Here is a 23,340-nt window from a genome sequence, read left to right on the forward strand (position 1 = left end):
CTTAAATCTTTGATCATATTTTTGTTACGTAATTTTCCAAATAAGGAGACCTGAGAAATACTAATGAAGGCTTTATACAGCCAGAAGATATAATTTCAGAAACAGAAAGAAACAGGAATGTGTTGGGTGTTCCAGTTGCCATTTTTGAATGGTTTACCATTTCCTAGCCATATTTCATACATTTTTTTCTTTGACGAATAATCAAAGCTTTGAGAAGTTACTTACCTCAAGCCACCCAACGTTTTTTCTTTCAGTGAAGTTCAAAGCACCCTATTAATTACTAGCACTTGTGAGAGGAGGCTTTTGAATTTGTAAAAAGTAAAATGAGACATATTGAGAATTTTAATAGGTTTTATACTGAAATTTGTAAAACAGAAGTTTCTGCAAATTTCTTTGGTGTGGCTGTCACTGCTTTTAGTAGGCAAAAGTCTCATGCAAAAAAACCAGATTAACCTCAGAATGCATTTATGTGGCCTACGTAGCTTTCCTGTTTTTGGAAGTTGAGCTATATAGATTTAATACTCAATAAAATAGGTTTTTAAAGTCATCTCCCTGTGTTACAATGGAACCAGCTTGATCTCCACATGGGGCCGCTAACAGGACTGGGACACTCAGATCTGCAGCACCAGCCTGTCCTCCAGGTGGGACACCTCACACAATAGCTGTCAGCTGCCACAGAAGAGATGGACAACTTGTCTATGCTGGGAAATCTTTCTTCCTCCTCTTCCTCTTTCCTCCACAACACCTGTGTAGGGACAGAAGTCACAGAGGGAGATGGCTGAATAGTCATAGTTACCTTTTTTTATGTTTTTTAAGAAAGACCTCTGATACCCTGGTAAGAGAAAGCAGCAACCCCTGGATAAACGAGGTGCTGGAGGACGTGGAGAGGAGTTTGTGCAGATGTTTCCTGCTGATGTCACTGAGATGCAGCCATGCTGCTTTGCTCACAGCTGTGCTGCTGGATGCAGAGCAGCTCCAGCACACCCACCTGGGTGTGTGCATCATGCTACATCACTCTTGTTCCTGGAGGATTGATCGTGCTGCCCTTTTCCAGAACGATGTGAATCTATAGAAACCAGCTTAGATTTCTCAAGTGATCCCCCAAGGTAGTTGGCATGCAGAGCCTTGATGCAGAATTGCCATGTTTAGATTGCATTGTACCTGAGATAGTAAGTTCTTCTAGGCTCAAGCTGTGTCTGCCATTAATCTATAACAGAGGTAAAGCAATTTTCAATTAATTGAGAGTTGGTTATGGATACACATCAATGTATCCCATATCCCAGCTTCCTTGTCACATTGTCCCCACAACTCATTTTGTTGACTTTGCCACAGAGGCCAAGCCTGCCATTTAAGAAGTGCTATATTTGTTAACTTAGGATTTCTCCGTATGTTTTTTGAAGAAATTTTACTATTTGTATGTTGAAATGGTTTGGAAAACTTCTCTACCAAAATAATAATGACTTCCATTTCATTTTGTCACAGGCTCTCAAACTCAGGATGTGGACTTTAGTATTAAATCTAGAGCTCTCATCCTGCAAATGTTTGGCAATGAATTTGATGTATTTGTGTATAGTAAATGCTTTTTGTGATTAGTTCTATTTTAGGATAAGTAATGTATGAAGGTTAGAGACTAAAACTTGTATGTTCTGATACATATATTTTCTAATATGTATGTATCCCTGTTCTCTCAGTATGGTAAACTGGCTGATTTCATAGTTTCATTGTGTCAAAAATCAAGCATGGAAAAGGGGATGGGAGGAAAAAGTAGTGGTCTTAAATTACTTTTATTAGATGAATAAGCTCTCTAATGATTTCATTTACCTACTGATTCGTAGAGCTGTTTATTTAGCAGTGGATCTCACAATCATGAGTGAAAACTGGCAAGATTTTCCTTTTACATTTTGTTTCATAAGCACCTTGAAAAATGTGTTGAATTTCAATCTCCACTAAAGCAAGTGGAACATCAGTTCCCGTGAATCGCCAGAGCAGAGCAGCAGGAATCCATTGCAATGAGAGCCCTTTTGGATTCATTGCAGCTCTGCTGATGTGTTTTCATTTGCAATAAGCAGCAGAGTCACTTTGCTATTACAGTGAACTTCAGTGCTGGGAAACCTGGCAAGTGACTATCAGATTTTCATGCATATAAAATGCAGATGTGGTAGAATGATGCATTTGATTAATAAAAAATTCCTCAAATAACCTATACAAATGCATAGGCAGCAGCATTATTTCATGAGAATTGTCCATGTGAAATAGGATTGTGAGATAAACTTGCCTCTGCTACTTACCTACACCCAAAGCCTGTGGTGCTCCAGCATAGCAGATGTTTTGTAACTAGGCACAATACCACTATATCTGCTGCTTATTTTATTTCTGAGTGGTACAAATAATCAGTGATTTGATCTCAGAGCTTTCTCTGTGTAAGCGTTCTTGAAGGTGGAATTTTGGCTTGTGTTCTGAATATTTGAAATATTTTGTATGCATTTCAGATTCCCATAAATATTGTATCAACTTAGTATTTGCTTAGTTAAAAACCTGCTGAATATGCTGTATTAGTTAGTAGTGTTCTCTGTAGTTTTATTCCTGTTATGTTGCTGATGCAAGACAGTTAATAGATAGTTTGTTTTTGCTGACATTTTTTATGTTAGAAAATGGGATTTCTGAAACAATATTTAAATTTTTTTGCTATGCAGTACTTTGTGAATAAAATAAAACTGCAATGATCTAATTGTTTGAAATTAAATACTAGATTATGTTCTTAAATAAAGGGAATGTGAGTGGGCAATGCTTGGATCAAAAAAATTCTCAATGGTTTGAAATACTACTTTTAGGAATGAACTGTTTTGGAAAGTAGGGGGAAATGCTATTCTAAATGAAGAAGTTGAAGGAGTTGTTTCAATGAGTAATTATAACTATGGCAGTAATTAATAGTGTAATTGATTTCAGTAACCTGGGGGAACAAATTATTCCAGAAGCAGTACTAAAATCCCCAAATTATTTTAAATATGTAATGATGAAGAAGAGTGTAACTCAAAAGTAAGGAAACTGTGGCTGAAACTACTGCTGGTTTAAGTTAACTGGCAGAAGACATCCCTAAACAGCAGGTGAATAGGGAGCAAGAGCCAAGGAAAATAGCAGTTTAACCCAAAGAAGGATACATGAATTATGGTATGTAATAACCAGGATGGAAATTGCCTGTGCACTGAGGTTGCCCAGTTTTCAGTTACCTCACTCATGATGAAGGCCCAAGCAGCTGCAGCAACCACCTTTCTTCCCATCACTTGGGAAATACAGGGTCTTGAAGAGAAAGATGGTGCGTCACAAAGCTGCTGATGTATTTCCCCACAGGATTTTGTGCCTACCTTGGAGTCCGCATGGAAGGCCCAGTTTCCCATGGATAAAGATTCATTACCACCATAATGATGTTAGTGGTTGAGTCAGGAATTGAATTGGAGTCTCCTGAAGACTTGAATTAGTGATAATCAAATAATTTAAAAAAAATTTGGACAGGTGCATCTGCAAGAAATTTACAGTAGTCGCACTTTAGGTATCAAAAAATCAAAATAGCTGTTAATAGTGGGTTTGTTGTAGTGCCACAGCTGACCTGTGTTGAGGCTCACCAGGCTGATTGCTTTTGAAGAATAGCTGAGAATGAGATAAAAGCCCTATCCAAATTAGAAAGCACAGCTGTATTCCCTCAGTGCTAACCCTGGAATAATGTCCATGATACAGCTTTCTAGCTCATAGCATCACAGCTATGCTGTCTCCCTTTGGCCTTCCAGGGATTCGGCAGATAAGTGCATGCTTCCACAGTATGGCATAGGCATCTCTTTAAATATAAATTTGGAATGTTCCTGTTCAATCAGCAGACATAGTAAGACATGAAAAGTGCTAGGAATTTGGCACAAGCAGGCAAATTTTCATAAACAGAAAAAGTGCTGTTTATATGTTCCATGCTTGACCTTGCTGATATTCTTGAAAGACTTTCATAGTACTTCATACTTGGTATTTTTAGGAGATGTCTTGTGGACAAACATTTTGAATGTGATAGGGCTGAGGAGTCTGAAAACTAGGACAAGAAATAAAGCCTTGGCCTTTTGCAAAAGCTGAAATCAACCTACTTCTCTGTGTTATCAGGAGTATTTATTACCTATTGAGTCTTTTTCAGTTTCCCAGCTGAGAATCAGTTGGTCCCAAAGAAAGGTGACGCAGAAAGTTGTTAACTTGGAGAGATTAAACTTTGTTACTCACTGAAGGCTATGTAATCTTGGGTCAGGGTCATGCATTGGTTGCTACATATAAGATGCTTTAGTTACATTTAGCTTGCCTCAATGTGAGTTCTCTTTAGTTTAGATATTTATTTTGGCTTGACTTTTTCCAGTTATGCTGTCAAGTTTAAGTGAGATAACGCGCTTTTGTTAAATCAATGCCTCACACCCAGGACAGCTGTTGAAACATGGGTATGTACGTATCATCCAGGACTATATATGGATATATACATAGCAAATGTCTATGAATCTCTCCCTTTCCTTCTACTTCCTCTATCCTCCTTCACATAAAACACAAACCTGGGTATATAAAAGCTGATTGGTTTCAGTATTAAATAGAATCAGAAATATTTGGAGCATTTTAGGATGGTACCAGCAAATACTAGGGAGTAACTTCAACCACCACAATCTTTTTCCAGTTTTTTGAGTAATACCAGGTTTTGCCCTTACCTGAAATTTCCTCCACTTCAGTTCCAAACCCTGCAATTGCCTGCCTGCTTGACTTGGTATTTTTTGCAGGTCACATGCTCTCCTTGTCTTTGGGAAATCAGTTGCATACAAATTTCAGAAAGACATGGGATGCTACAGAAGAGTTTCACTCCTTGAAGTTCTGTAGTACACAAGGGATTGGCTTTAACTCTTCAGTTCTTTTCTTGCCTCAGAATCCCTAGACACAGAATTTCCCCTGGAATGGTAGGAACACACCTACAATTTTTTTTTCTTGACCCAGAACTTGAATTCTTGTGCACTGTTTGACTGGTGTTTCAGCATCTCCTCTCATTCACATGCAGACCTAATTCTCTGAGCCGTGCCTTATTTCCCAGAAAGGGTGGACTTGCTGATACTGTTACTTTTTTGCAGATGCAACTCTGAGGACTAGTTCAGCTCAATAGCTATTATTTTCTTTTTTCTCTGCTAGCTGGGGTTGCATATTATGTACTAAATTTTTGTTTTACTGTTTATGTTTTATGCTTTCTTTGATGTGTTTTTTTTACTTAAATATTGCTACTATAGCAACTGTTGCATCATGTGATACCTTTGATATTAGCAAGATACCAAATTCTTGTTAAAAAATAAATTATTTGTTGTTACATTCGCTGATCCTTACAATGTTTTAAAATAAACATCTCTTCAGTTAATGTATTTGGTACAACTGTATTTTTCAGTTTTTTGTTTTATTTTTCATTTGTGGTAGAATTTTAGGTTAGAGCTTATAAGTGCAGTAAAAAGAGTAATTTTTTTTTTTTTTTTTGCTTACTGAGTTCAAAGCATTAATTTCTTTTAAAAATTTTCATTAGAAAAATTTGTTCATATCTTCTTGGACACTTTGGATTTCACTAAAGTGATACAAAAAGTTCCATTGCTATTTGTCTCTAACAGAAAGGTATATCCTTGGGAATAGCCCACACTGAGATAATAAATGAGTAGCCTTGAAGTAAAGCTTTTAGGTTGAAGATTGGAAACAAATATCACAAATGAAACAAGTGCAAGTCTACACAAGCTGCCTTTTTTTCTTTTTCTATAAACTCCTAAGACAATGCCAGCCATTGGGAGTGAGGAGTCATTGTGCAGAGCAGTATCTGTCTGCCAGATATCTTCAGTTGCATGTCCTTCATTGGATTTTGGACAGGAGCTATGATTGACCTGGGATTGGTAGTTGTATCTGTGTGTGGATCTGGTCTTTTTAAAAGGACTAGGTAGAGGAGATTTTTTTCACACTTGACCAGCCTGGTGGTTGATGCTTTGCTTTGGGCTGAGCACCTCGTGTACCTTTTTGTCCCACTTGCTTTGGGCTTTCTGCTCAGTATATTGCAGGCAAAGTCATTTTTGTGGTGCTACCAAGCCTTTCGTAGGCAGTCCACATGTCACCATCTTTAGTGATCATTTTGCTTTATATATTTGCATATAAGAACAAGATTTTTCCACTCTGAGATTTGACTCAGATGCCTATTCCACACCTTCTGCTGGAGTAAAGCAGTTTGGGTACATGTATCTAAAGAAGGATGAGGTATTTAGATTTACTTTTGCTTCTAACCCAAAATACAAACTAATGGTTGGTTATCTAAGGAGTCGTGTTAGGAAGGTTGAAAGGTGATATTGTCTCACAGCCTCTGTAGAAAGAGTAACTTGTGCAATGAAATTAAAGACCCAAACAATAAATAACGTTTCCTTCCTATTATACGACCAACCACAAGCTCTTTCAAGTCCATGGCAGTAAGATTGCAGTTATTTCTCCTGACTACTTTCAGAACCTGTGCAAAGCTCAGAATTTGCCTGATAATCTCTGCTTAACTGCAGTTCATCTTTACTTTGCTTGTTTTCTTGAATATGAATATCATCTCACAGTTTGGAGACAGACTTGACAAGCAGTCTGTTGGTCAAACTGTAGGAGGAAAGTAATTGAAGAGACAATTTCTGTAAAGCTGCTTTATCTCAAATTTGGTTTTTAAATGACAACATGATGTTACTATTTTTTAGAACTAGACCAAGCTGTATAACAATGCCTTCTTGTGGTAACCAACATTTTCCTTGTTCTGCTGGACCTTCAAAATAGGTAATGGTGACAGAATGGGCACAGTACCCCCATGTGAGGCTGCAGGTGTGGCTGCTGCCATGCCAGGTATTGTCTCAAACCCTGGGATTAGTAGTCTAAACATATTTTTTTCCCTTTCTTTTCAGATCACAGTGCCTGTGATTTAAGTACATTTCAGATTGACAGTACTCTGCAGTATGTTTAGATTCTCCGGGTCATGCCCAAGCCTTGCTTCGGGATACATGGCTGTGAAGATCAAAATGACAGTTGTGTTTTCTTCTTTTTCTTAGCATTTTTAAGTCAGTGAACCTGGAATTCTGAGTTCCTGACTGCTTCTTCCTGTAGGATTTTTAGAATGGCTACAGAGCTTTCAGAAGTCATAGCAGAAATAGCTTGTCTTCCTGAGTATCAGTGTTTCTGAAGCCTAGGGACAATGATATAAAAGCTTTTATTTAAAAAAGAAAACAATCAAAGAATGAGAGAACATAACCAGCTATTAAGACTACAGACTTTCACTAAATGCGATCATTTACAAGAATTCTGGTAAAATGACATTATTTTCAGGTTTGTGGAGCAGACACTGTTATTGGCATAACCTCCATAAATGCTACTTAGCCAAAGTGTGAGCTGAGCAGTGTTCATCTGGAGACTTGGCATGTTTTGGAGCTAACAGGAGTTGCTGCTGGTCATCTGAATGAACTCTTTTTTTTTTTTTGCAAACTGTACTGAGAGTTCAGATTCACTTCTTTGTATGTGTTTCTATTAACAATACTCCTCAAGGCTGATGGAGCTTTTTTGCTAGGATACCTGGAAACTTTTCTTGGCCCCTGGATGATAGGAATCTGTCTATTAGATCTTTACACCATAGATGTTTTCAGCAGCAAAATGTATCCTAATTTTATTCTAAAATAAGGATCTCATAAGAGAATATAGGTGTATCTTGATGACATTTGTAATATTTAAAGGAAGACTTTTACAAAACTCCCTTGTAGTTATTTTAGGTTTTCGTGTTACCTCACCTTTCTAATTGGCTGTTGTTGTTAGGCAGTGTGATTAGAAGAATGATGCAGGTTTGCCAGGCAAATTCCCTCTATATTTTTCCATGTCTGTATTCATGTAGCTGTGCTCTCCTACCTAATGTAGCATGAGGGTAGCTGCTGGCTGCTAGCTCTGTGGGTTCTCAGGTCTGGCACATCTGGAAGCTGGGCTTGTTGTTTGCCCAATTCAGAGTCACCGTTACTTTCTAAAGAGGTGCCTTCCTCTAGAAACCACAGTTTTTAAAGAAAATGTACTTAAATTTGCATGATGTTTATTGTAGCAAACACTGATTTCATCTTTTCCTAAATGAAAAAGAAACATTGGCTTTACCCTTTGAATTTAGGAAGGGCAAAGAAGCTCTGGAAATTTCCAAACTCTCCCTCCCATGAATCCCAGTCTCCTGGAACTGATTCTATTCATTTTCACTAGTTTGATGTGAAATATATCCACAATGACAATAGTGATGAATGCAGATACCAGAAGACTCTGTCCAGGTTTTATTTTAAAACCTTATATACTTACAGAGATTTCAGGCACCTACAGATTTTATACCTGATAGAAAATTACCATTAAAGTTTAATACTGCAGTAAAAGTAAATCCTAGGGATTTGTGGGAGCCTCCTGGAGTTTAAGCTATGAAGAATTAGAATAAAATACCTATGTGTCTTACAACCTATAAGAAAAATAATTGACAAAATAAGAACTACATTCTGAGACAATTTCTTTGCTAAGTTTTGCCTTTGCTTGTCTTATCTAACCTTTTTTTTCAAAGGAGACTCTGGTCTCCTTAAGTGGAATGTGCAGGATGTACTTCAGTTAATTCTCTTCTTTCCCTTTCAGTTTCAGATTGAAGAGCTATTTCCCTTCCCCACAAGGTTCTATCATACATCTTTGCCTCCAGCCAGGAAAATCTGCTTAGGGCTCCCCACTTGTGAGGACAGGATCTCTTTATTGGCCAGAGGACTGGACCCCAGGGTAGCTGTTCTCTCCATCTGAGGGTGGTAATATGTTCCCAGCACCACTCTCTGCATCTGCTGAACAGACAGGCGTGAAGCCATGTTTTATAATTGAGTACTGCAGCAGTGCAGGCTCCTTTTTGGGCAGTGGTGTGGCCTTTTCTTTATCACCCAAGGAGAACATGCCAGAAGGGACGTGGTGCTGTTGTGCTGTTTCGTAACGTGAAGTTCAAAGACAGCAGTTTTGCGTGTTTAGAGATTAAAGATAATATAACTCAAAATATAGCAACAGTAGGTTCTGAATATTCTAAGTACTGTGGAATAAAGAACATGCTAGGAGAGTAATATTGTTAAATGACTATGAATTACAGGCTATTTGATGATTTTATTCTCATTCCTGGAGGGCTACATTAGGTCAGGAGGAGCAGATGGAAACTTTTTGCTGGGATGCAGTCACTTGACAGCTTCCTTCTGCATTGTGTAAAGACTCCATTGGCAGATTTTCTAATTTACCAGGGAGATGTAACTCTCTCTTCTGCCTGCTTTTCCTACACTGTCTTATGGTGCCAGTGCTATGAATGTAATCCTTTCTAGTTTCTTCATCTTTTAGTCATGTTTCCCAGTTGTCTTTTACAATTTCTAAGAGGCCTGTTACTTCTAGCTGAGACTTAAAAGGAAACGTATACCAGGAGGAGTTCAGTCTTCAAACTGCTCTACTCTGGTGACTCTCTGCCTCCCATTCTTTCACTTTAGTCCCTGGCAGCTCAGGCACTCATGGTGATTTTCAGGTTTTCCATTAATTTTTCTTTGTATCTTTGATTCCACAATGTTGGATTGCAAATGACCAACTTGACTAATCTTAACTGCAACAGGTATATATTAATCAAAGTGGCACTCAGGTGAAACTGAGGAAGTGATTTTCCTCTGGCTGCTGCTCTGCACTAAAGCTTGCACAATGCAGAGGGGTGAATTTTATCAAGGGACAGGATCGCAGCCATGAAGATGCACAGATGCCCCATCGGGGTCTCAGTTTGCCTCTGGTGTTACTAGGGTTTAAGCAAATTGTATCAGCATGCTGGTAAAAACCATCCAGCTAAAATATCCTAAGTAGCAATTATACACTTAAAGAAAACAATTTGAATGCCACAGATTGCTGTCTGTGGGTAATTATTCAGTCTAAAACAAATAACCCAGAGGTTACAAATAATAATTTTGCTAAAAAAATACTATAATGCATTATTCAATATCTACATTTTTAGATTATGATAAAGTAAGAAATGGTCTAAATTCTGTTTGTTCTGCTGTAGTACTTCCCAAAGAGAGTAAGGTTCAAATTTCTTCCTGGGGAAGACTGGGGATTCATATGTCAAATGTTGACCTGGATATGCCTATTTTTTAATATGGGAATTATATACCTGTGAAAATATGGGTATATAACAGAAAGCCTGACAGACCCTTTAACTGTGGTGTCACTAATACACTGATATAATTTGTTACCTCTGCTAAGGTGTTTTGCCTCAAAAGGTGGAATACTTTTATGTGTTGAAAGGTCACTTTTAATTAATAAGCTGTTTTCATCATTCAGGGACAATATGAATTGCTTGTAACATTTGTGTGAAATAGTTTTCAATATAAAAATAAAACAAATTGAGCTTTATGTCACATTTATCATCCCCCGTAACCCATTTAAATGTCAAAAAAATCAGTACAGACCAAAAGTCTATTTCTAGAAGCCTTAGTAGCCCTATTTATCAGAGTGAAATAAGATATTATCATCCCATTATCCCATCACATGGCTTCTGGACTTGAAGCCATACCATTTCTTCATTTTCTGTAACACAGAAGATAGTTATTGCTAAATATTTCTTGTCCAAGCTGTAAGTAGTGAAGAAAGTGCTGAGTGTTTCTTTCGCTATAATATAAATGTATAATATAAATGTATAATATAATATAATATAATATACAATTACTTACTTTCTTTCTTGTACATGTCTCAAATGGAAACAAAAATTAGTGTTCTTCCATTCCAGTTTGGAAACAAATATTTTGCAGACAGCGATTTGTTTGTATAGTTTTACTGTAAGGATAAAGCTTTCAATGTATTCACTACTGATGTTTTTGACAAAAATCACACCATTGTGTGGAAAATTAATGTCCTTGTATATTTTACCATGAAATAAATGCTGCATAAAAAAAAAAATTCTTTATTCAAGTTCTTTTTCTGAGTTTTGTTTTCTAACAAGGAGGGCTCAGATAGTCACATGGCTCCATGGGTGTATGTCTCTTCCTTCTAGGAATTTTAACATTTCAAATATGAGTGGGACTGAATAGTCTCAAAGGTTCTAAGTTCATTTAAGATGCATGAAAATAGGCAGGAGGATAGAGGAGAAAGATCCCATTAATGCCCATAGTGAGGAAGATGCTTCTGAGGGTTGTGATAAAGTAAGAAGCTGATGAGGAGTTCAATTCCAGGGAATCCATGCAGGATCTAGAGCTAGAGAGCTCCTGTCAAAAGAGGAGGGTCCAGCTGAATATCAGACTAATGCATAGTCCAGGTCATAAATGGGCAAAAGCCCCAGGCTGGGTATATATGTATTTATATAGATATTTATATATATATTTTTTTATGCTCATGGTTTTTTTTTCACTTTTACTGGAACAGGCAGTGCCATTGGAAGTGATGATATCATAGCAGGGAATGTGAGCAAGTACATTGTTCTCCCAGCTGGTTACTGTGGACAGCCTAAAAAAGGACATCTTATATTTGATGCCTGTTTTGAAAGTGGTGAGTATTGTCAGCATTGTGTTACCTAGTTGTCAATGTATTAACACTTTTAACTCTATCACTCATCTTTTTATAAAGTGTCTTAATTCTAAAGAAGACTTAAATACTACTTAACAAAGTTTGCTGTTTCCCTTCAGTCACAGTATGGCTTCAAATCAGACTGTTCAAATGTCAAAAGGGTTGTGAAGTTTGCTATTGCTTACAGTTAGCATTTCATCAGGTCCATCTTTAACCACATGTGGATACTTAACTGGATTTTATTCTGTCATTATTTACAGTAGTTGTAGACCACTAATCCAAGACGTAGTATTTAAAATATGCGATTTAAAAATTTAATTTAGACGTTTACTGGCGAAGTTAACGCAGTAAAGAGCCAAGCACATCCTTGCATAATTACAGAATTTTTAAAATGTGTGTGTGCTGTCTTTAAATATATGACTTTGGGTTTCTTGTGGCCTGATCCTGTACTACTGAGGTTAATGGAAGCTCTGCCTCTGATGTCAATAGGAGAATTAAACTTTAGGAAGCTACTGGAAATTGAAAGAGAAAGTATTTTTTACAAGAGTTATAGTTTGCATATTACATTAAAGAGTAATTTTAATTGCTTATATCCCTGAAAATGTAGCACTATTTAGATTTTTGTGTTACATACACGTGCTACCAGATTTTTAGCTTAAATCTATTATTACTGGCTTTCAGACCTACAGAGCACTGTTAAACACCATATGTAGAAAAGGCATTTGGCAGGATAAACTATAGTTTTCAGCATGGTTTATGTGAGAGGTGCTGGTAATGCCAAAACTGCTCCAGTGTCTTGTAAAATGAGCTTTTTATGAAGAGTTACGTCCCTCAGGGTAGAATACTGGCTGCCAGTTCCTGGATAAATATTAAAGTGAGTTATTTAAATCCTGTGATTACATTATGTAAAAAGTGCAAATGATGTAGTGAATAATAAAGGATACCTTTTTTTTAGGGTGTGTCTCTGAAGGTTCAGACAACAGTTGTGTATTTTTAAAAATACTTTGGGTGCTATTTCATAATAGTTATGTGGGTTTTTTGCATTTTTGGATCAGAAAATGGCTTACGAAATGAATCATGGCCAAGCTGGGAAATTTATTGTGCTAAGCTTCTCTGCAATGAAAAAGATCAGTAGCAGTCATCAAATTATTTGTGAAGTATTGTGAGTCATGGCATGATGGTTTAATTCCAGTTTTTGAACAATGGAATTAATTGTATTTTTAAATTAAAACATTTATTCAGTTCAAAGGTAATGTTCATACTTTACATACTTTGGTAGTAATAGAATGTGATAGAAGCAGGTGCTATTTGAAATACTGTGTTTATTTACATTGTAGCATGATGAGACTGTGATGTTGCTTTGCATATTCAGACACTTCCAAAACACAAATATGAATGAAATTAATACCTTCATTTACCTTCTCATGGCGACAATGTATTAGCAAGAATGAGAGTAATATTGTGTACACTTCATATGTAAATTCACTTTATCTTTTGTTCTATGTCAGCCAAGTAATTGCTTAGAGTACCTTTACTGGTCAAAGCAAATTAACTGATACTGGATAACTTACAGAATTGCTATTAATGTTGAAATCTATCCCACCCTGTTGTCCAAACAGTAGGATATGACATTTATAAAATTGTATTGATGCTCTTTGTGTACCACCTTAAAATGTTAAAATCCTTTTGAAATTGCCTTTTTCAAAGAACAGATGGTAAAACTGACCCCACCTGCAGTACTGCCCCCAGCTCTGGGGTCCCCACTGCAAGAAATACATGGATCTGCTGGAGGGGTCCAGAGGAGGCCACGAAGATGCTCCAGAGGCTGGAGCGCCTCTGCCGTGGAGACAGGCTGGGACTACTGGGCTTGTTCAGCCTGGAGAAGAGAAGGCTCTGAGGAGACCTTGCTGTGGCCTCTCAGTATGTAAAGGGGCCCTGTGAAAAAAGTGGAGAAAAACTTTTTCCCAAGGTCTGTGGGGACAGGGCAAGGAGAAATGGGTTTAAACTGAGAGAGGGTAGATTGAGGTAGGATATTAGGAAGAAATTGTTTACAATGAGGCTGGTGAGGCACAGGTTGCCCAGAGAGGCTGTGGCTGCCCCATCCCTGGAAGTGTTCAAGGCCAGGTTGGATGGGGCTCTGAGCAACCTGGTCTAGTGGAAAGTGTCTCTGCCCCAGGCAAGGAGTTGGAAGAAAATGGTATTTATGATCCCTTCCAACCCAAGGTGTTCTGTGATTCTAAAATAGAAGTTGTGTTAAATGTAATTCCATAAGTGGCTTTTTTTTCTTTGGCTGCATTCTCTATTTTCTTGAAAGATCTGGTTGATAGAACTGAAGGTTTCCTACTAGATCTGTTTTCAATGACTATCTTTGATATTGTAGAAATGGAAGTGAACGCATTTCAGAACAGAGAAATGGTATTAAACTTGTAGAAATCGGGAAAAATATTAATACAAGCAGAAGAAATGCTATTTAATGTGGTTTCATTTTTGTAATTGCTATCATTATTGTATTAAATAGCGTTGAAAAGTATGAATTTGTTTGAGACAGAGGTGTGTTTTTATGTAGTCTGAAAACCAATGTCCAGCTTGCTGTTTTGAAGTGCTGTGCTTTCAAAAAATCACAAAAAATAGAATTGAAATGGGCATGGGGATTTCTTTTTAGTCCATTCTGTTGTTGAGAGGCAAAATACACTTTTTTCGTTGTTCCTGACAGATGTTTATCTTTTTCAGACTTTCAGTGAGTTTCAATGAGAAAGCAGCAATCCATTCTAACACTGCAATTTGCTCAATATAAGAAACATTTTCTTTCTATGTAGAAATGTTCTTACCAAAAAGGCATTAATTCTTGTCCAGTCCTAGAGGCACAGAAAGCAGATTATTCCTTTCTTCTTTGACTTAATGGAAAGCTGCTATCATATCTTTCCATGGCCTTTCCCTCCTCAGGTTAAATAACTGCTATTTTTTTCAGTGGTTCCTTAGTGCTCACATTTTCCAAATTTTCTCTCATTCTTTATTTCCTCTGGCCTGTCTCCAGCTGTTTTGTGCCTTTCTTGATTGGCAGTGGTCCAAGGTGAGCATGATACTCAGATAAGCTGGTGCCAATCCTATGTAGAGTTTATTACATGCCATGCCTTGCAATCTATTTACTTCTGCTATGTGACAGTCCAATCTTTTTCACAATAGCATGGTACTGTTGACTTCTATAAAACTTGTGAACCCTTATACTTTTACCCTTTTCAGAAGGAGACCTCCTAAACCAGCCGGTGACTTGCACTTTAATTACCCTTAATGAATCTATTACTAGGGAAAAAATCATTGCTGTAAAATAAATGCAATTATTGAAAATGAAGAATGGTGCCTGAGCCCTTTATCATGTTAATAACAGATAGAGGAGTAAAGAAGAGAGAATTATCAGCTTGTAAGTATGTCAGGAATTTGTGTTTCCCATAGTTCAAGCTAGTGTTCCACCTGGAATCATCCTTGTTATCTTTATTAATATTTAAGAATATATACAGCCAAAAGAAACTTTTAAAATTTATTTATCATTAGCATAAAAGAAACTGATAAAAATTCAGATTTCTTGCTTACCACAACATATTTTTTGGATAATGTCAGTTTTCACAAGAAACATGAGTTAGTTTCAGGGAAAAATGGAAGCACAGTTACCTACGCACAGAACAAATTTAAAGGAAATAAATGCCACATCTGAAATGCAGACATTTGATCAGTTTTAATTCTCTTTCCTAATGTTCATTAATGCATTAAATTATTAACACAGTTTCAGTTTAGCAGCAATGCACAAAATTGTCACCTCTCATCCTACTTACTGTTCTGGCAAAGTGGGAATTTTGCAGAATATAGTGCTCTGGGTAAAAGGATGTATTCACTTTGGCTGTGCAAAGAAGTCCTTCCTGATTGAGGAAGGCCCAGATTTTCATGAACATGAAAATGTTCTTCAGGGAATCTGGCATTTTGTACTCAAGATGAGTTGGTATTTCAGACATTTTTTCTAAAGGACCTCAAAGTTTAGTTTAGCCAGCTGCTCCTACTGTCTTGTGTTTCCTTAGTGCATGTGATGTCTGATGGCATCCATTAAGTCAGCAGCCTATTCTGTGCTGTAGCTAAGACCTGTTTTATTTGCTTAGTCATTTTAACTGTGTGAGATGTTTTTGGAGATGATACCTCCAGCTGTTTTTCTGGGAGCTTACATATCTGCAGTTGGCTTTGCTTCTGAATGAGGTCACAGATTTTTAGTTAATTTAGCATGATACATGAGAAGCTTTTTTACCTGTATTTTGCAAAGTGAACAAAGAAAGCAAACCAAATGTCTCAGCCCTTAAAAAAACCCCACCTTTTTTCTCAGTGTGCAAAGTCTATTTGCTGGGTGTAGCCACGAGTTGCCTTCCTGGCTCCATCACAGAGTGATTCCGAGGTGGGCTCTGGTTGTTCCCCAGCTTTTGCCTCCCTGGGCTCTTCATGAACAGAACTGGCAGATGAAAAGCTTGGGCTGACACTGCCGGGTGTGGCTTTGCTGCAGAAAAATGCCAGGGAAGTTCAAATTGTTCCTTTTGCCTGGTGTCACTGGGGTTGCCAGTCCCCAGGGGTGTGTTGGTCGGTGGCTCTGGCCTGTGCATACTCCTGGGTGCACCCCAGTCCTCCTGCCTGGCCTGTTGGGATGTCACAGGGAATATGGGAGGGAGCTGGAGCCAGGCTGCAGACTGTGATGTGTTGTGAGGATGGTTAAAAACCCCAAGCTCGACAGTTTCTGCTGCTTGTGGCTCAAATTGCTTGTTTTATAATTACTTTTGAGAATTGAAGGAGCAGTGTTGGCTCACAGAGGTTTGTAAATCGCAGCATTCACACTGTTTAATACAGGGGCTTTTAATAAGGCTTTGAAAATATATATTTTGGCTTGTTAGTCAAATATAATGCTGTTTAACTGTTAAAAAATACTGTGTTTCTTGAAATTGGAAATGAAGCTGCTGTCTGCTTTTATTCTCGTTTCAACCAAAAAGTGGAACTCCGCCAAGAGTCATTAAATCTTCTATCCTTTGGATGAATTCTTATTTTTTTATGAAAAAATGTTATGATTGGGTAATTTCTGTATTGTGGTTTATGTTCAAAAGGTTGTAATTAAAGTTTTGTAAAATTTTAGATTCAATCTCAATTACTGTAAGCCTCAAATTATGTTAACTGCTGTACCACCACCTTGCAATGAAAATGATTCACAAACATTAGTTTGTCTTTTCCTACAGCAGGTTTGTAAAATATTTTGCGTTAGAAACCTGATAAAAAATTCTGTGCTGATGGATTGCAAATGATATTAATCAGTTGGAAAAAGTTAAAACTTACAATGTATTAAGAGATCTCACATGACTGAGAAGTACCCTCGTATCATTTTTGTTAAGGTTTTAAATATCTTTCTATATTTCAAAAATAGGATAATGTACTTATAAAACACTTTGCACAACACTCAAAATTGCAGTAAGTGATTGTAATTCCGCTGATCTCATTGTAACCACTTACAGGCGTGAAATAGGCCATTGAGCTTTACCATGAAAGACATCTCCTGAACAAAAGCACAGATAATATAGGATGGATTGCCCTTTGGGGGTGCTTGTGTCCCAGTTGTTAAGACTTGACACGTAACTTTAGACAGCTAAAATTAGGGACGATTAATCTTAGTTGTGATTAGTGAAATATTGTAAAATTTGATTTGCAAAACATTTTCTGAAATGGACATTTTTGTTTGTAAAAATTTTAAAAATGAAAACTAAGGCAACACAGATGATGATACTGTTAGCATTATGTTAAAAGAAAAATTGAAATCCAACCTAGGAAATAGCTGTATTTTTGCCATCTAATATAGAATTGTAATGTACTTCCATAATTATTAAACAATCTGACCCTCTGTGTGTTTATGTTTAAATGAACAGAAAAATGCTTCTCCCCCTTAGTTTCAGTAGCACTGCAATGATATCCTAGATCAGGAATAAAGCAACGCAGGCAAATGTCATAATGGCACATCACTAGAAATAGAAAGCGCAAAAGCTGTGTAAGGATACTTTCTTCCAGTGCAAACACTTTTAGTAGAAGGCTAAACTGTGTTTTGGAGCAAAAAATAGTTGTTATTCCAAAGTTCCTGTATTATAATCTCTCATGTATGGCTAGAATCACTAAGTCATGTGGAACTGTTCTGGCTTTCACTTCTACAAGGATTCTCATCTGTAAAGTAGAAACAAAGGAATGAAAGTCACTGTGTTATTTCAGTAATGATGTCTGTTTTCAGCCTACTTTTGGGGCTTCAAGGTGTGTCTGATTAATGAAACATTTTAGTTATTTCCTTATTTTTTGACAGTAATTTATGCCACATTTCACAGAAAGACATGAAGTGGTTATTGCTGCCAGTGGGGATAATTTAGCAAATGTTTCCCATTTCTGAACATGTCTGTTCCCAGTTCAGAGCAGTGTTACTCTACCAGAGTATCAATACCTTTGGACTATTGCAAGTTAAAAGTCAGAAAAAAAGTAAGAGCAAAAGATTGATTTTAATTTTTTTGTGTGCTTTAATGATGACACTAGGCATAGATTAATGGATGTAGCATGCACAGGGTGCTATCAGTTAACATATATGACATTACTCAGATGTCTCAAACTCCGGAAAAAGCATGTGAATGATTTATGGAATTGATATTAATCTCTTTCCAGTAAATGCATTACTAAAGTTACATGGGAAATTGATGTTACTGCTGTAATGCCAAATTAATTTCTTTCTTGCTAGGTCAGCATTGCAAATGGAACTAAATATTAACCTTTTAAATATCTAAACAGATATAGTATGGAAGACATTTTTACAAATGGGGAATGCTCGGTGTCAATGTGATATCAGCCAACACATATGGCATTAGTCAGATAGCATAACTTGTGGAAAATAGATATTAATGACCTATGGAACTAATGAAAATGCAGGAAGTATTAGTATTACAGCAAGAGTAAAGAATTAGGATGTTAATTGCAGTTGTTGTGCCGATGATGATTTTCACAGTCAGTTTGCCATCTGATTCTCATGCTACCTTCTTCAGGAGCAATCCTTTCCTCCCTCTTACCACGTGTTTGCATCTCCTCAGCTGGTATTAAAGAACACATGTTGATTTGCTGTTTGATTGACCCAAAAGGGACCAGAATAAGCAACTGGAAACGAAAGCAGAAATGTCTGTGATGAGATATTGTAAGCTCAGAGCAGATTTTCAACAGCTTTAGTATAAGAAACAACCAAATGCAGGATGGATCCCTAGTCTGGAAAAGAGGCAACTGAGGAATAATGCATTAAAGGTCTGTAAAATCATGATTTCTAGTTAAAATCTCAGTGTTTCCCTGTCTGCTCTCTTTGTACAAAAACTGAGGGCCATGAAATGAAACTAGCAGTTAATATGTTGAAAGAAAACAAAGGAGAATCGTTCCCTACAGGTTGTTTAATTAAGCCATGGAACTTCTTCTAGCAGGACATTGTGGATGCTAAAGCTTGACATGTGACATGCTTTCAATAAAAAAAACAAATGATAAGCCCAGGAAAGAAAAATCAGTTGAGAGCTACTAAACACTGACACGATTTCTGACTCAGAAGGTTCATAAACTGTACATTGTAAATTAGGGAATTACACTGGGAGGTGTCTTCAAATGATTGTTTTTTTTCTTATGCTCCTCTCTAGGGGTCCATTTCTGGCAGTTACTGAGCTGGACCTTGATCTCACCTCATAGATACATCTGATTTAATGGTTAATCACTGTTAGTGCATATAATAATATTCTATTATTTTCTAAAAACAGATTAGAGATTATAGTTGCAAGCCAAAATTAACATCATGCAAAACTATACTTTGATCAAATAATAGGAAGGAAAATCTTACAGTTCTTGTTTCCATTCAAAGCATTTTCTTAGGAGGACAGTGGCTGAAGATGGTGTTGTCCAGAAAGAGACCTGATGCAGATCCATTCTTAAGATTTTGCACATTCCTGGTACTTACATTGTCATCAGATTTAAAAGTTTACATGGGATTTTTGTAAGGTTTTTCTTTGACAGAGAAGGAATTAAAAAAGACCCTCAACAACAAAGATACTTTATATAACGATGGCTAAGTAATTTTTGAGAATAAGCAGAAGGATTTTCCTACATATCAGGTTCTGAGATAAATTTTCAAGTTTCCATTTTTCTGGCTCTGTTCAAAATTTTCCATCTGGAAAAATGATAGAGGGAAATACAAGAAAGAATAGCAATGTCCCTGCCAGTGTGAAGGAACATTACATTACACTGAACAAATATCCTTATCTGAATGTACAATCACTGAAATAAATGCAGCTGTGTTTATTTCAGCATAATCAGATATATTTGAATATAAAATCATTGACATAAATGCAGCTGTGTTTATTTCAAACTGCACATGTTAATATGAACATGAATGTGACATCAGTTAATCACTCAGGAATGTATAGAGGTATGTCTATACAGTGACACAATACAAGCCTGGGACTGTTGAAAGTATGAAGGAAAAAAATCTAGATGAGTTTTTTCTGTACCTAAAGATTTTTAACACCATTGGAAGTCACTAATGAGGAGATGCAAAATTCTTCTCATATACAGTCCCTGGATTTGAATAAATCTGTGGTTACTCTATAGAATAACAGGTGACCTCTGCCTCAGTTACTGACTAAGGAAATAATTGCTTTGAATAATTGCTTCTTAAAATAGAGAATCGTGTTAGTTTTGAGTGATTGGTAGGTCCAGGTCAATCTCTTCTGATGGGCACAGTGCAGACCTTAACTGTACTTTAGGTTTTTATCTGATTTTGAGCCTTTGAAAGAGCTGCCAACCACCCTTCCCGATTTTCATCTTGCTGGATTCTCAAATCCAGGGAAAATACAGTGTAGAGCAGTGCCAGTGGAAAAATTTTGGCATTGTTTATTCTGCCGGGAATGCTTCTCCTTGCTATTTCCTGAAAGTAGTACTCTGCCTTCACTGTCCTGTTTATATGCTTAATCTCTGTCTTTTGAAATCAGAGCCCTTCATGACTAGAAGAAATTGAAGTGTTCTTTACTCTGCTTATGTAGATGGTGCTATATAGACTATCACAAGGAATGGCTGTGCTCAGAATAAAAGAGAAAGTGGCATCAGAACAGTAAATATTTGGGAGCTAGGAGATATTGGAAAGGCTTTATTTTCATCTGGGAGAACACTGAAATATTCTGCTTGACTATATAGTGGTATTTTGTTCTGTTAGTTCAGTAACCTGTAATATTATCCCTGTTTTGCAGAAGACAGCAGCACAAAAGGCCTGGTTCTTGATTGCCTAGTGCCTTTTGTAGTGAGTTTCACCTCTGTGAAATGAGTGCAAAATGGCTGAGAAACATTAAGAGTGCTTTGCATCAGATCCATGTGAGCCAAGTTCAGAATGAAATGTAGGAAATTTCGTATCTTGTATTATGTCTACTACATTAGCTTAAATAGAGATGCTATAAATAATGGGGGAATAGAAGGAAAGGGACTAAAGTGGACAAAACCCATTTGAAATGTTCCCGTGAGCCCCCGCCCTGGAACAGCCACTGGCAGTGGGCACAGCAGTGCTGAGCTGCTGCTTCTCTCTCACTGTGTGACCAGAACATGTGGTGCTGCTGTTCACTCAGCACAGGGCTCAGGCAGCACCAGCTGGGAGAACAACTTTCCTTGTGCTTCCTTCTCAGCTCCAGACACAGGAATACCTTTCACAGAATCACAGGGTCGCCTTGTCCCACCTTCCTGCTCAAGCACATGGCACCGGCTTGTGTCCAGACAGTTCTGGAATATTTCCAGTGAGGGGGACTGCACACCCTGTATGGGTATCCTGTTCCAGTGCGCAGTCACTGCACAGGAAAATACTTCCTCATGTCCAGGTGGAATTTCCTGTGCATCAGTTTCTCCCATTCCTCTTGTCCCATTGCTGGGCCCCACGGAGCAGAGCCTGGGGACCTCCTCTGACCCCTCCCTGAAGACACTGACAGACATGGATGAGGGCCCTTCTCAGTCATCTCTTCCCAGGGGTGAACAGGCCCAGCTCCGTCATCCTTTCCTCATGAATCCTATCCTTTGTGTGGTCATGTTTGATTTTTTTTCTTTCAGGGGGCAGAAGACACTGACACAGGCTGCCCAGAGGGGCGATGGAGTCTCCATCCACAGAGGTGTTCAAAACCTGGGCAGATGCAGAAGCGAGCAGCCTCTTCATGCTGACCCTTTTTTAGGACTAGTCAATCTCCAGAGAGAACACTCACAAGATTAATACTTTCCTTTTTTTTGCCCTGAAATTAGAATACACTTCAGATAGATTCTGTTCTTGTTGTTCTTTAAATCACTTAAAAATTCTCAGCTGCCTGCTGTTCCAAAGTTAACAAGCCAAATTAAGATCTTTGCTTGTTTGAGCTGCCACTCTAATGCAAGAAGAGACAAAACACTGTGAAATAAACAGTGGTCTGTACTTTTGAAAGAATACTGATTGGAAAACATACTTCAGAAGAGGTGTTTCTACATAAACAAAAAGTATTCTTATTCTTGGATGGATACTATCTGATTTCAGGAGAAAATATTTTAGAATATTTTGCTCAGCCTAACAGGAATTTGGATACAAGTTATTAGGTGGGAAACACATTATTTTGGATACATGCAGAGCTTCATTTTGCATTTATTGATGCTATTCAGTAACCTAATTGCCTTCTAGGTTCAGCCTTTAGCATGCTAATTTTGATTTAGTGTTTGTATTTCTGAAAACAAACTGGGAACAAACCATAAATTATCACTGTGTGTTCTTTAGACAGCTACTGGAATTCCAGTATCTACTACAGTAACATAATGTGAAGGTAAATTACCATAATGTATTAAGGGTTATTATTATATTCTAACAGTTTCTGGTAGAATCACATCTCTGTTTCTCTCGTCTGAAACTGTAGCTTTTTCATAAGAAGAATAATTTATTCTGTTTTTTAAAAAAAATTGGGTTTGAATGTTTATTGTTGCTACTGTACTACGTTATGAATAATTCATTTTTAGTAGCCTTTTTTAAGATTGTAAATGAATGTCATATTTCTGATGTGAAAAACTTTTAAGCCTTTTTCATGAATGCAATATAAAATATAGAGAGCTAAGGAATAATACATGTAGGGTTTTTTCTTTTTCCTTTTAGCATTTTCGTGGTCATCTTAAGAAATTATGTTCACAGTGAGTTTTTTGAATGATTGACTAAGAATTTTTTTGACACTTGTGCTCCTTTTTTGGTCTTCTTACTTGCAGTTTTTATTATATTAGGCTCCAATTATATAAGACTTTACATATATATTTCATATTACTGTTAAGTTGTATAATGAAATAACTTCAGTGCAACATAAAAGTGCCCATGTACCTGCACTGGGCTGATGGCCACTTGTGTAGGCACAGTCAGATTGGATTGTTTAGCAGTGTTAGCACAGCCCAAAATGTTTTGAGACTGGATAAATACTTAGAGGGTGAGTTCACTCTGGAGTTTTGTGCTGTTGCAGATCCATTGCTGTCAGAATACCAGAGCTGTGTGCCTGAGCTTGCTGGGGTGATGGATTGTAGATATGCTCCTTCCTAAAAGTAAAGTTGAGGAATGGAGCAGCAATCTTAGAATTAATTTATGCTTTTTTTCTGAAAAATAAAAGCTGATAGCAAGTTGGAACTTGACTTTTGGTTATTACTGCATGT

General features: G+C 37.3%; 1 protein-coding gene across 5 annotated transcripts in view; it reads left to right on the plus strand.

Annotated features, from left to right (window-relative positions):
• The window catches only part of BEND5 (BEN domain containing 5), an 885,667-nt gene that overhangs the window by 5,739 nt on the left and 856,588 nt on the right, over positions 1–23,340 (plus strand). For all 5 annotated transcript variants that reach the window (XM_039556517.1, XM_039556513.1, XM_039556516.1 and 2 more), the window contains exon 2: positions 11,458–11,580. In XM_039556517.1, the coding sequence (XP_039412451.1) occupies positions 11,458–11,580 (123 nt within the window). The remainder of the gene's footprint in view (positions 1–11,457; positions 11,581–23,340) is intronic.

The sequence above is a fragment of the Corvus cornix genome, chromosome 8 (genome assembly GCF_000738735.6).
Source record: "Corvus cornix cornix isolate S_Up_H32 chromosome 8, ASM73873v5, whole genome shotgun sequence".
Classification (NCBI taxonomy): domain Eukaryota; kingdom Metazoa; phylum Chordata; class Aves; order Passeriformes; family Corvidae; genus Corvus; species Corvus cornix.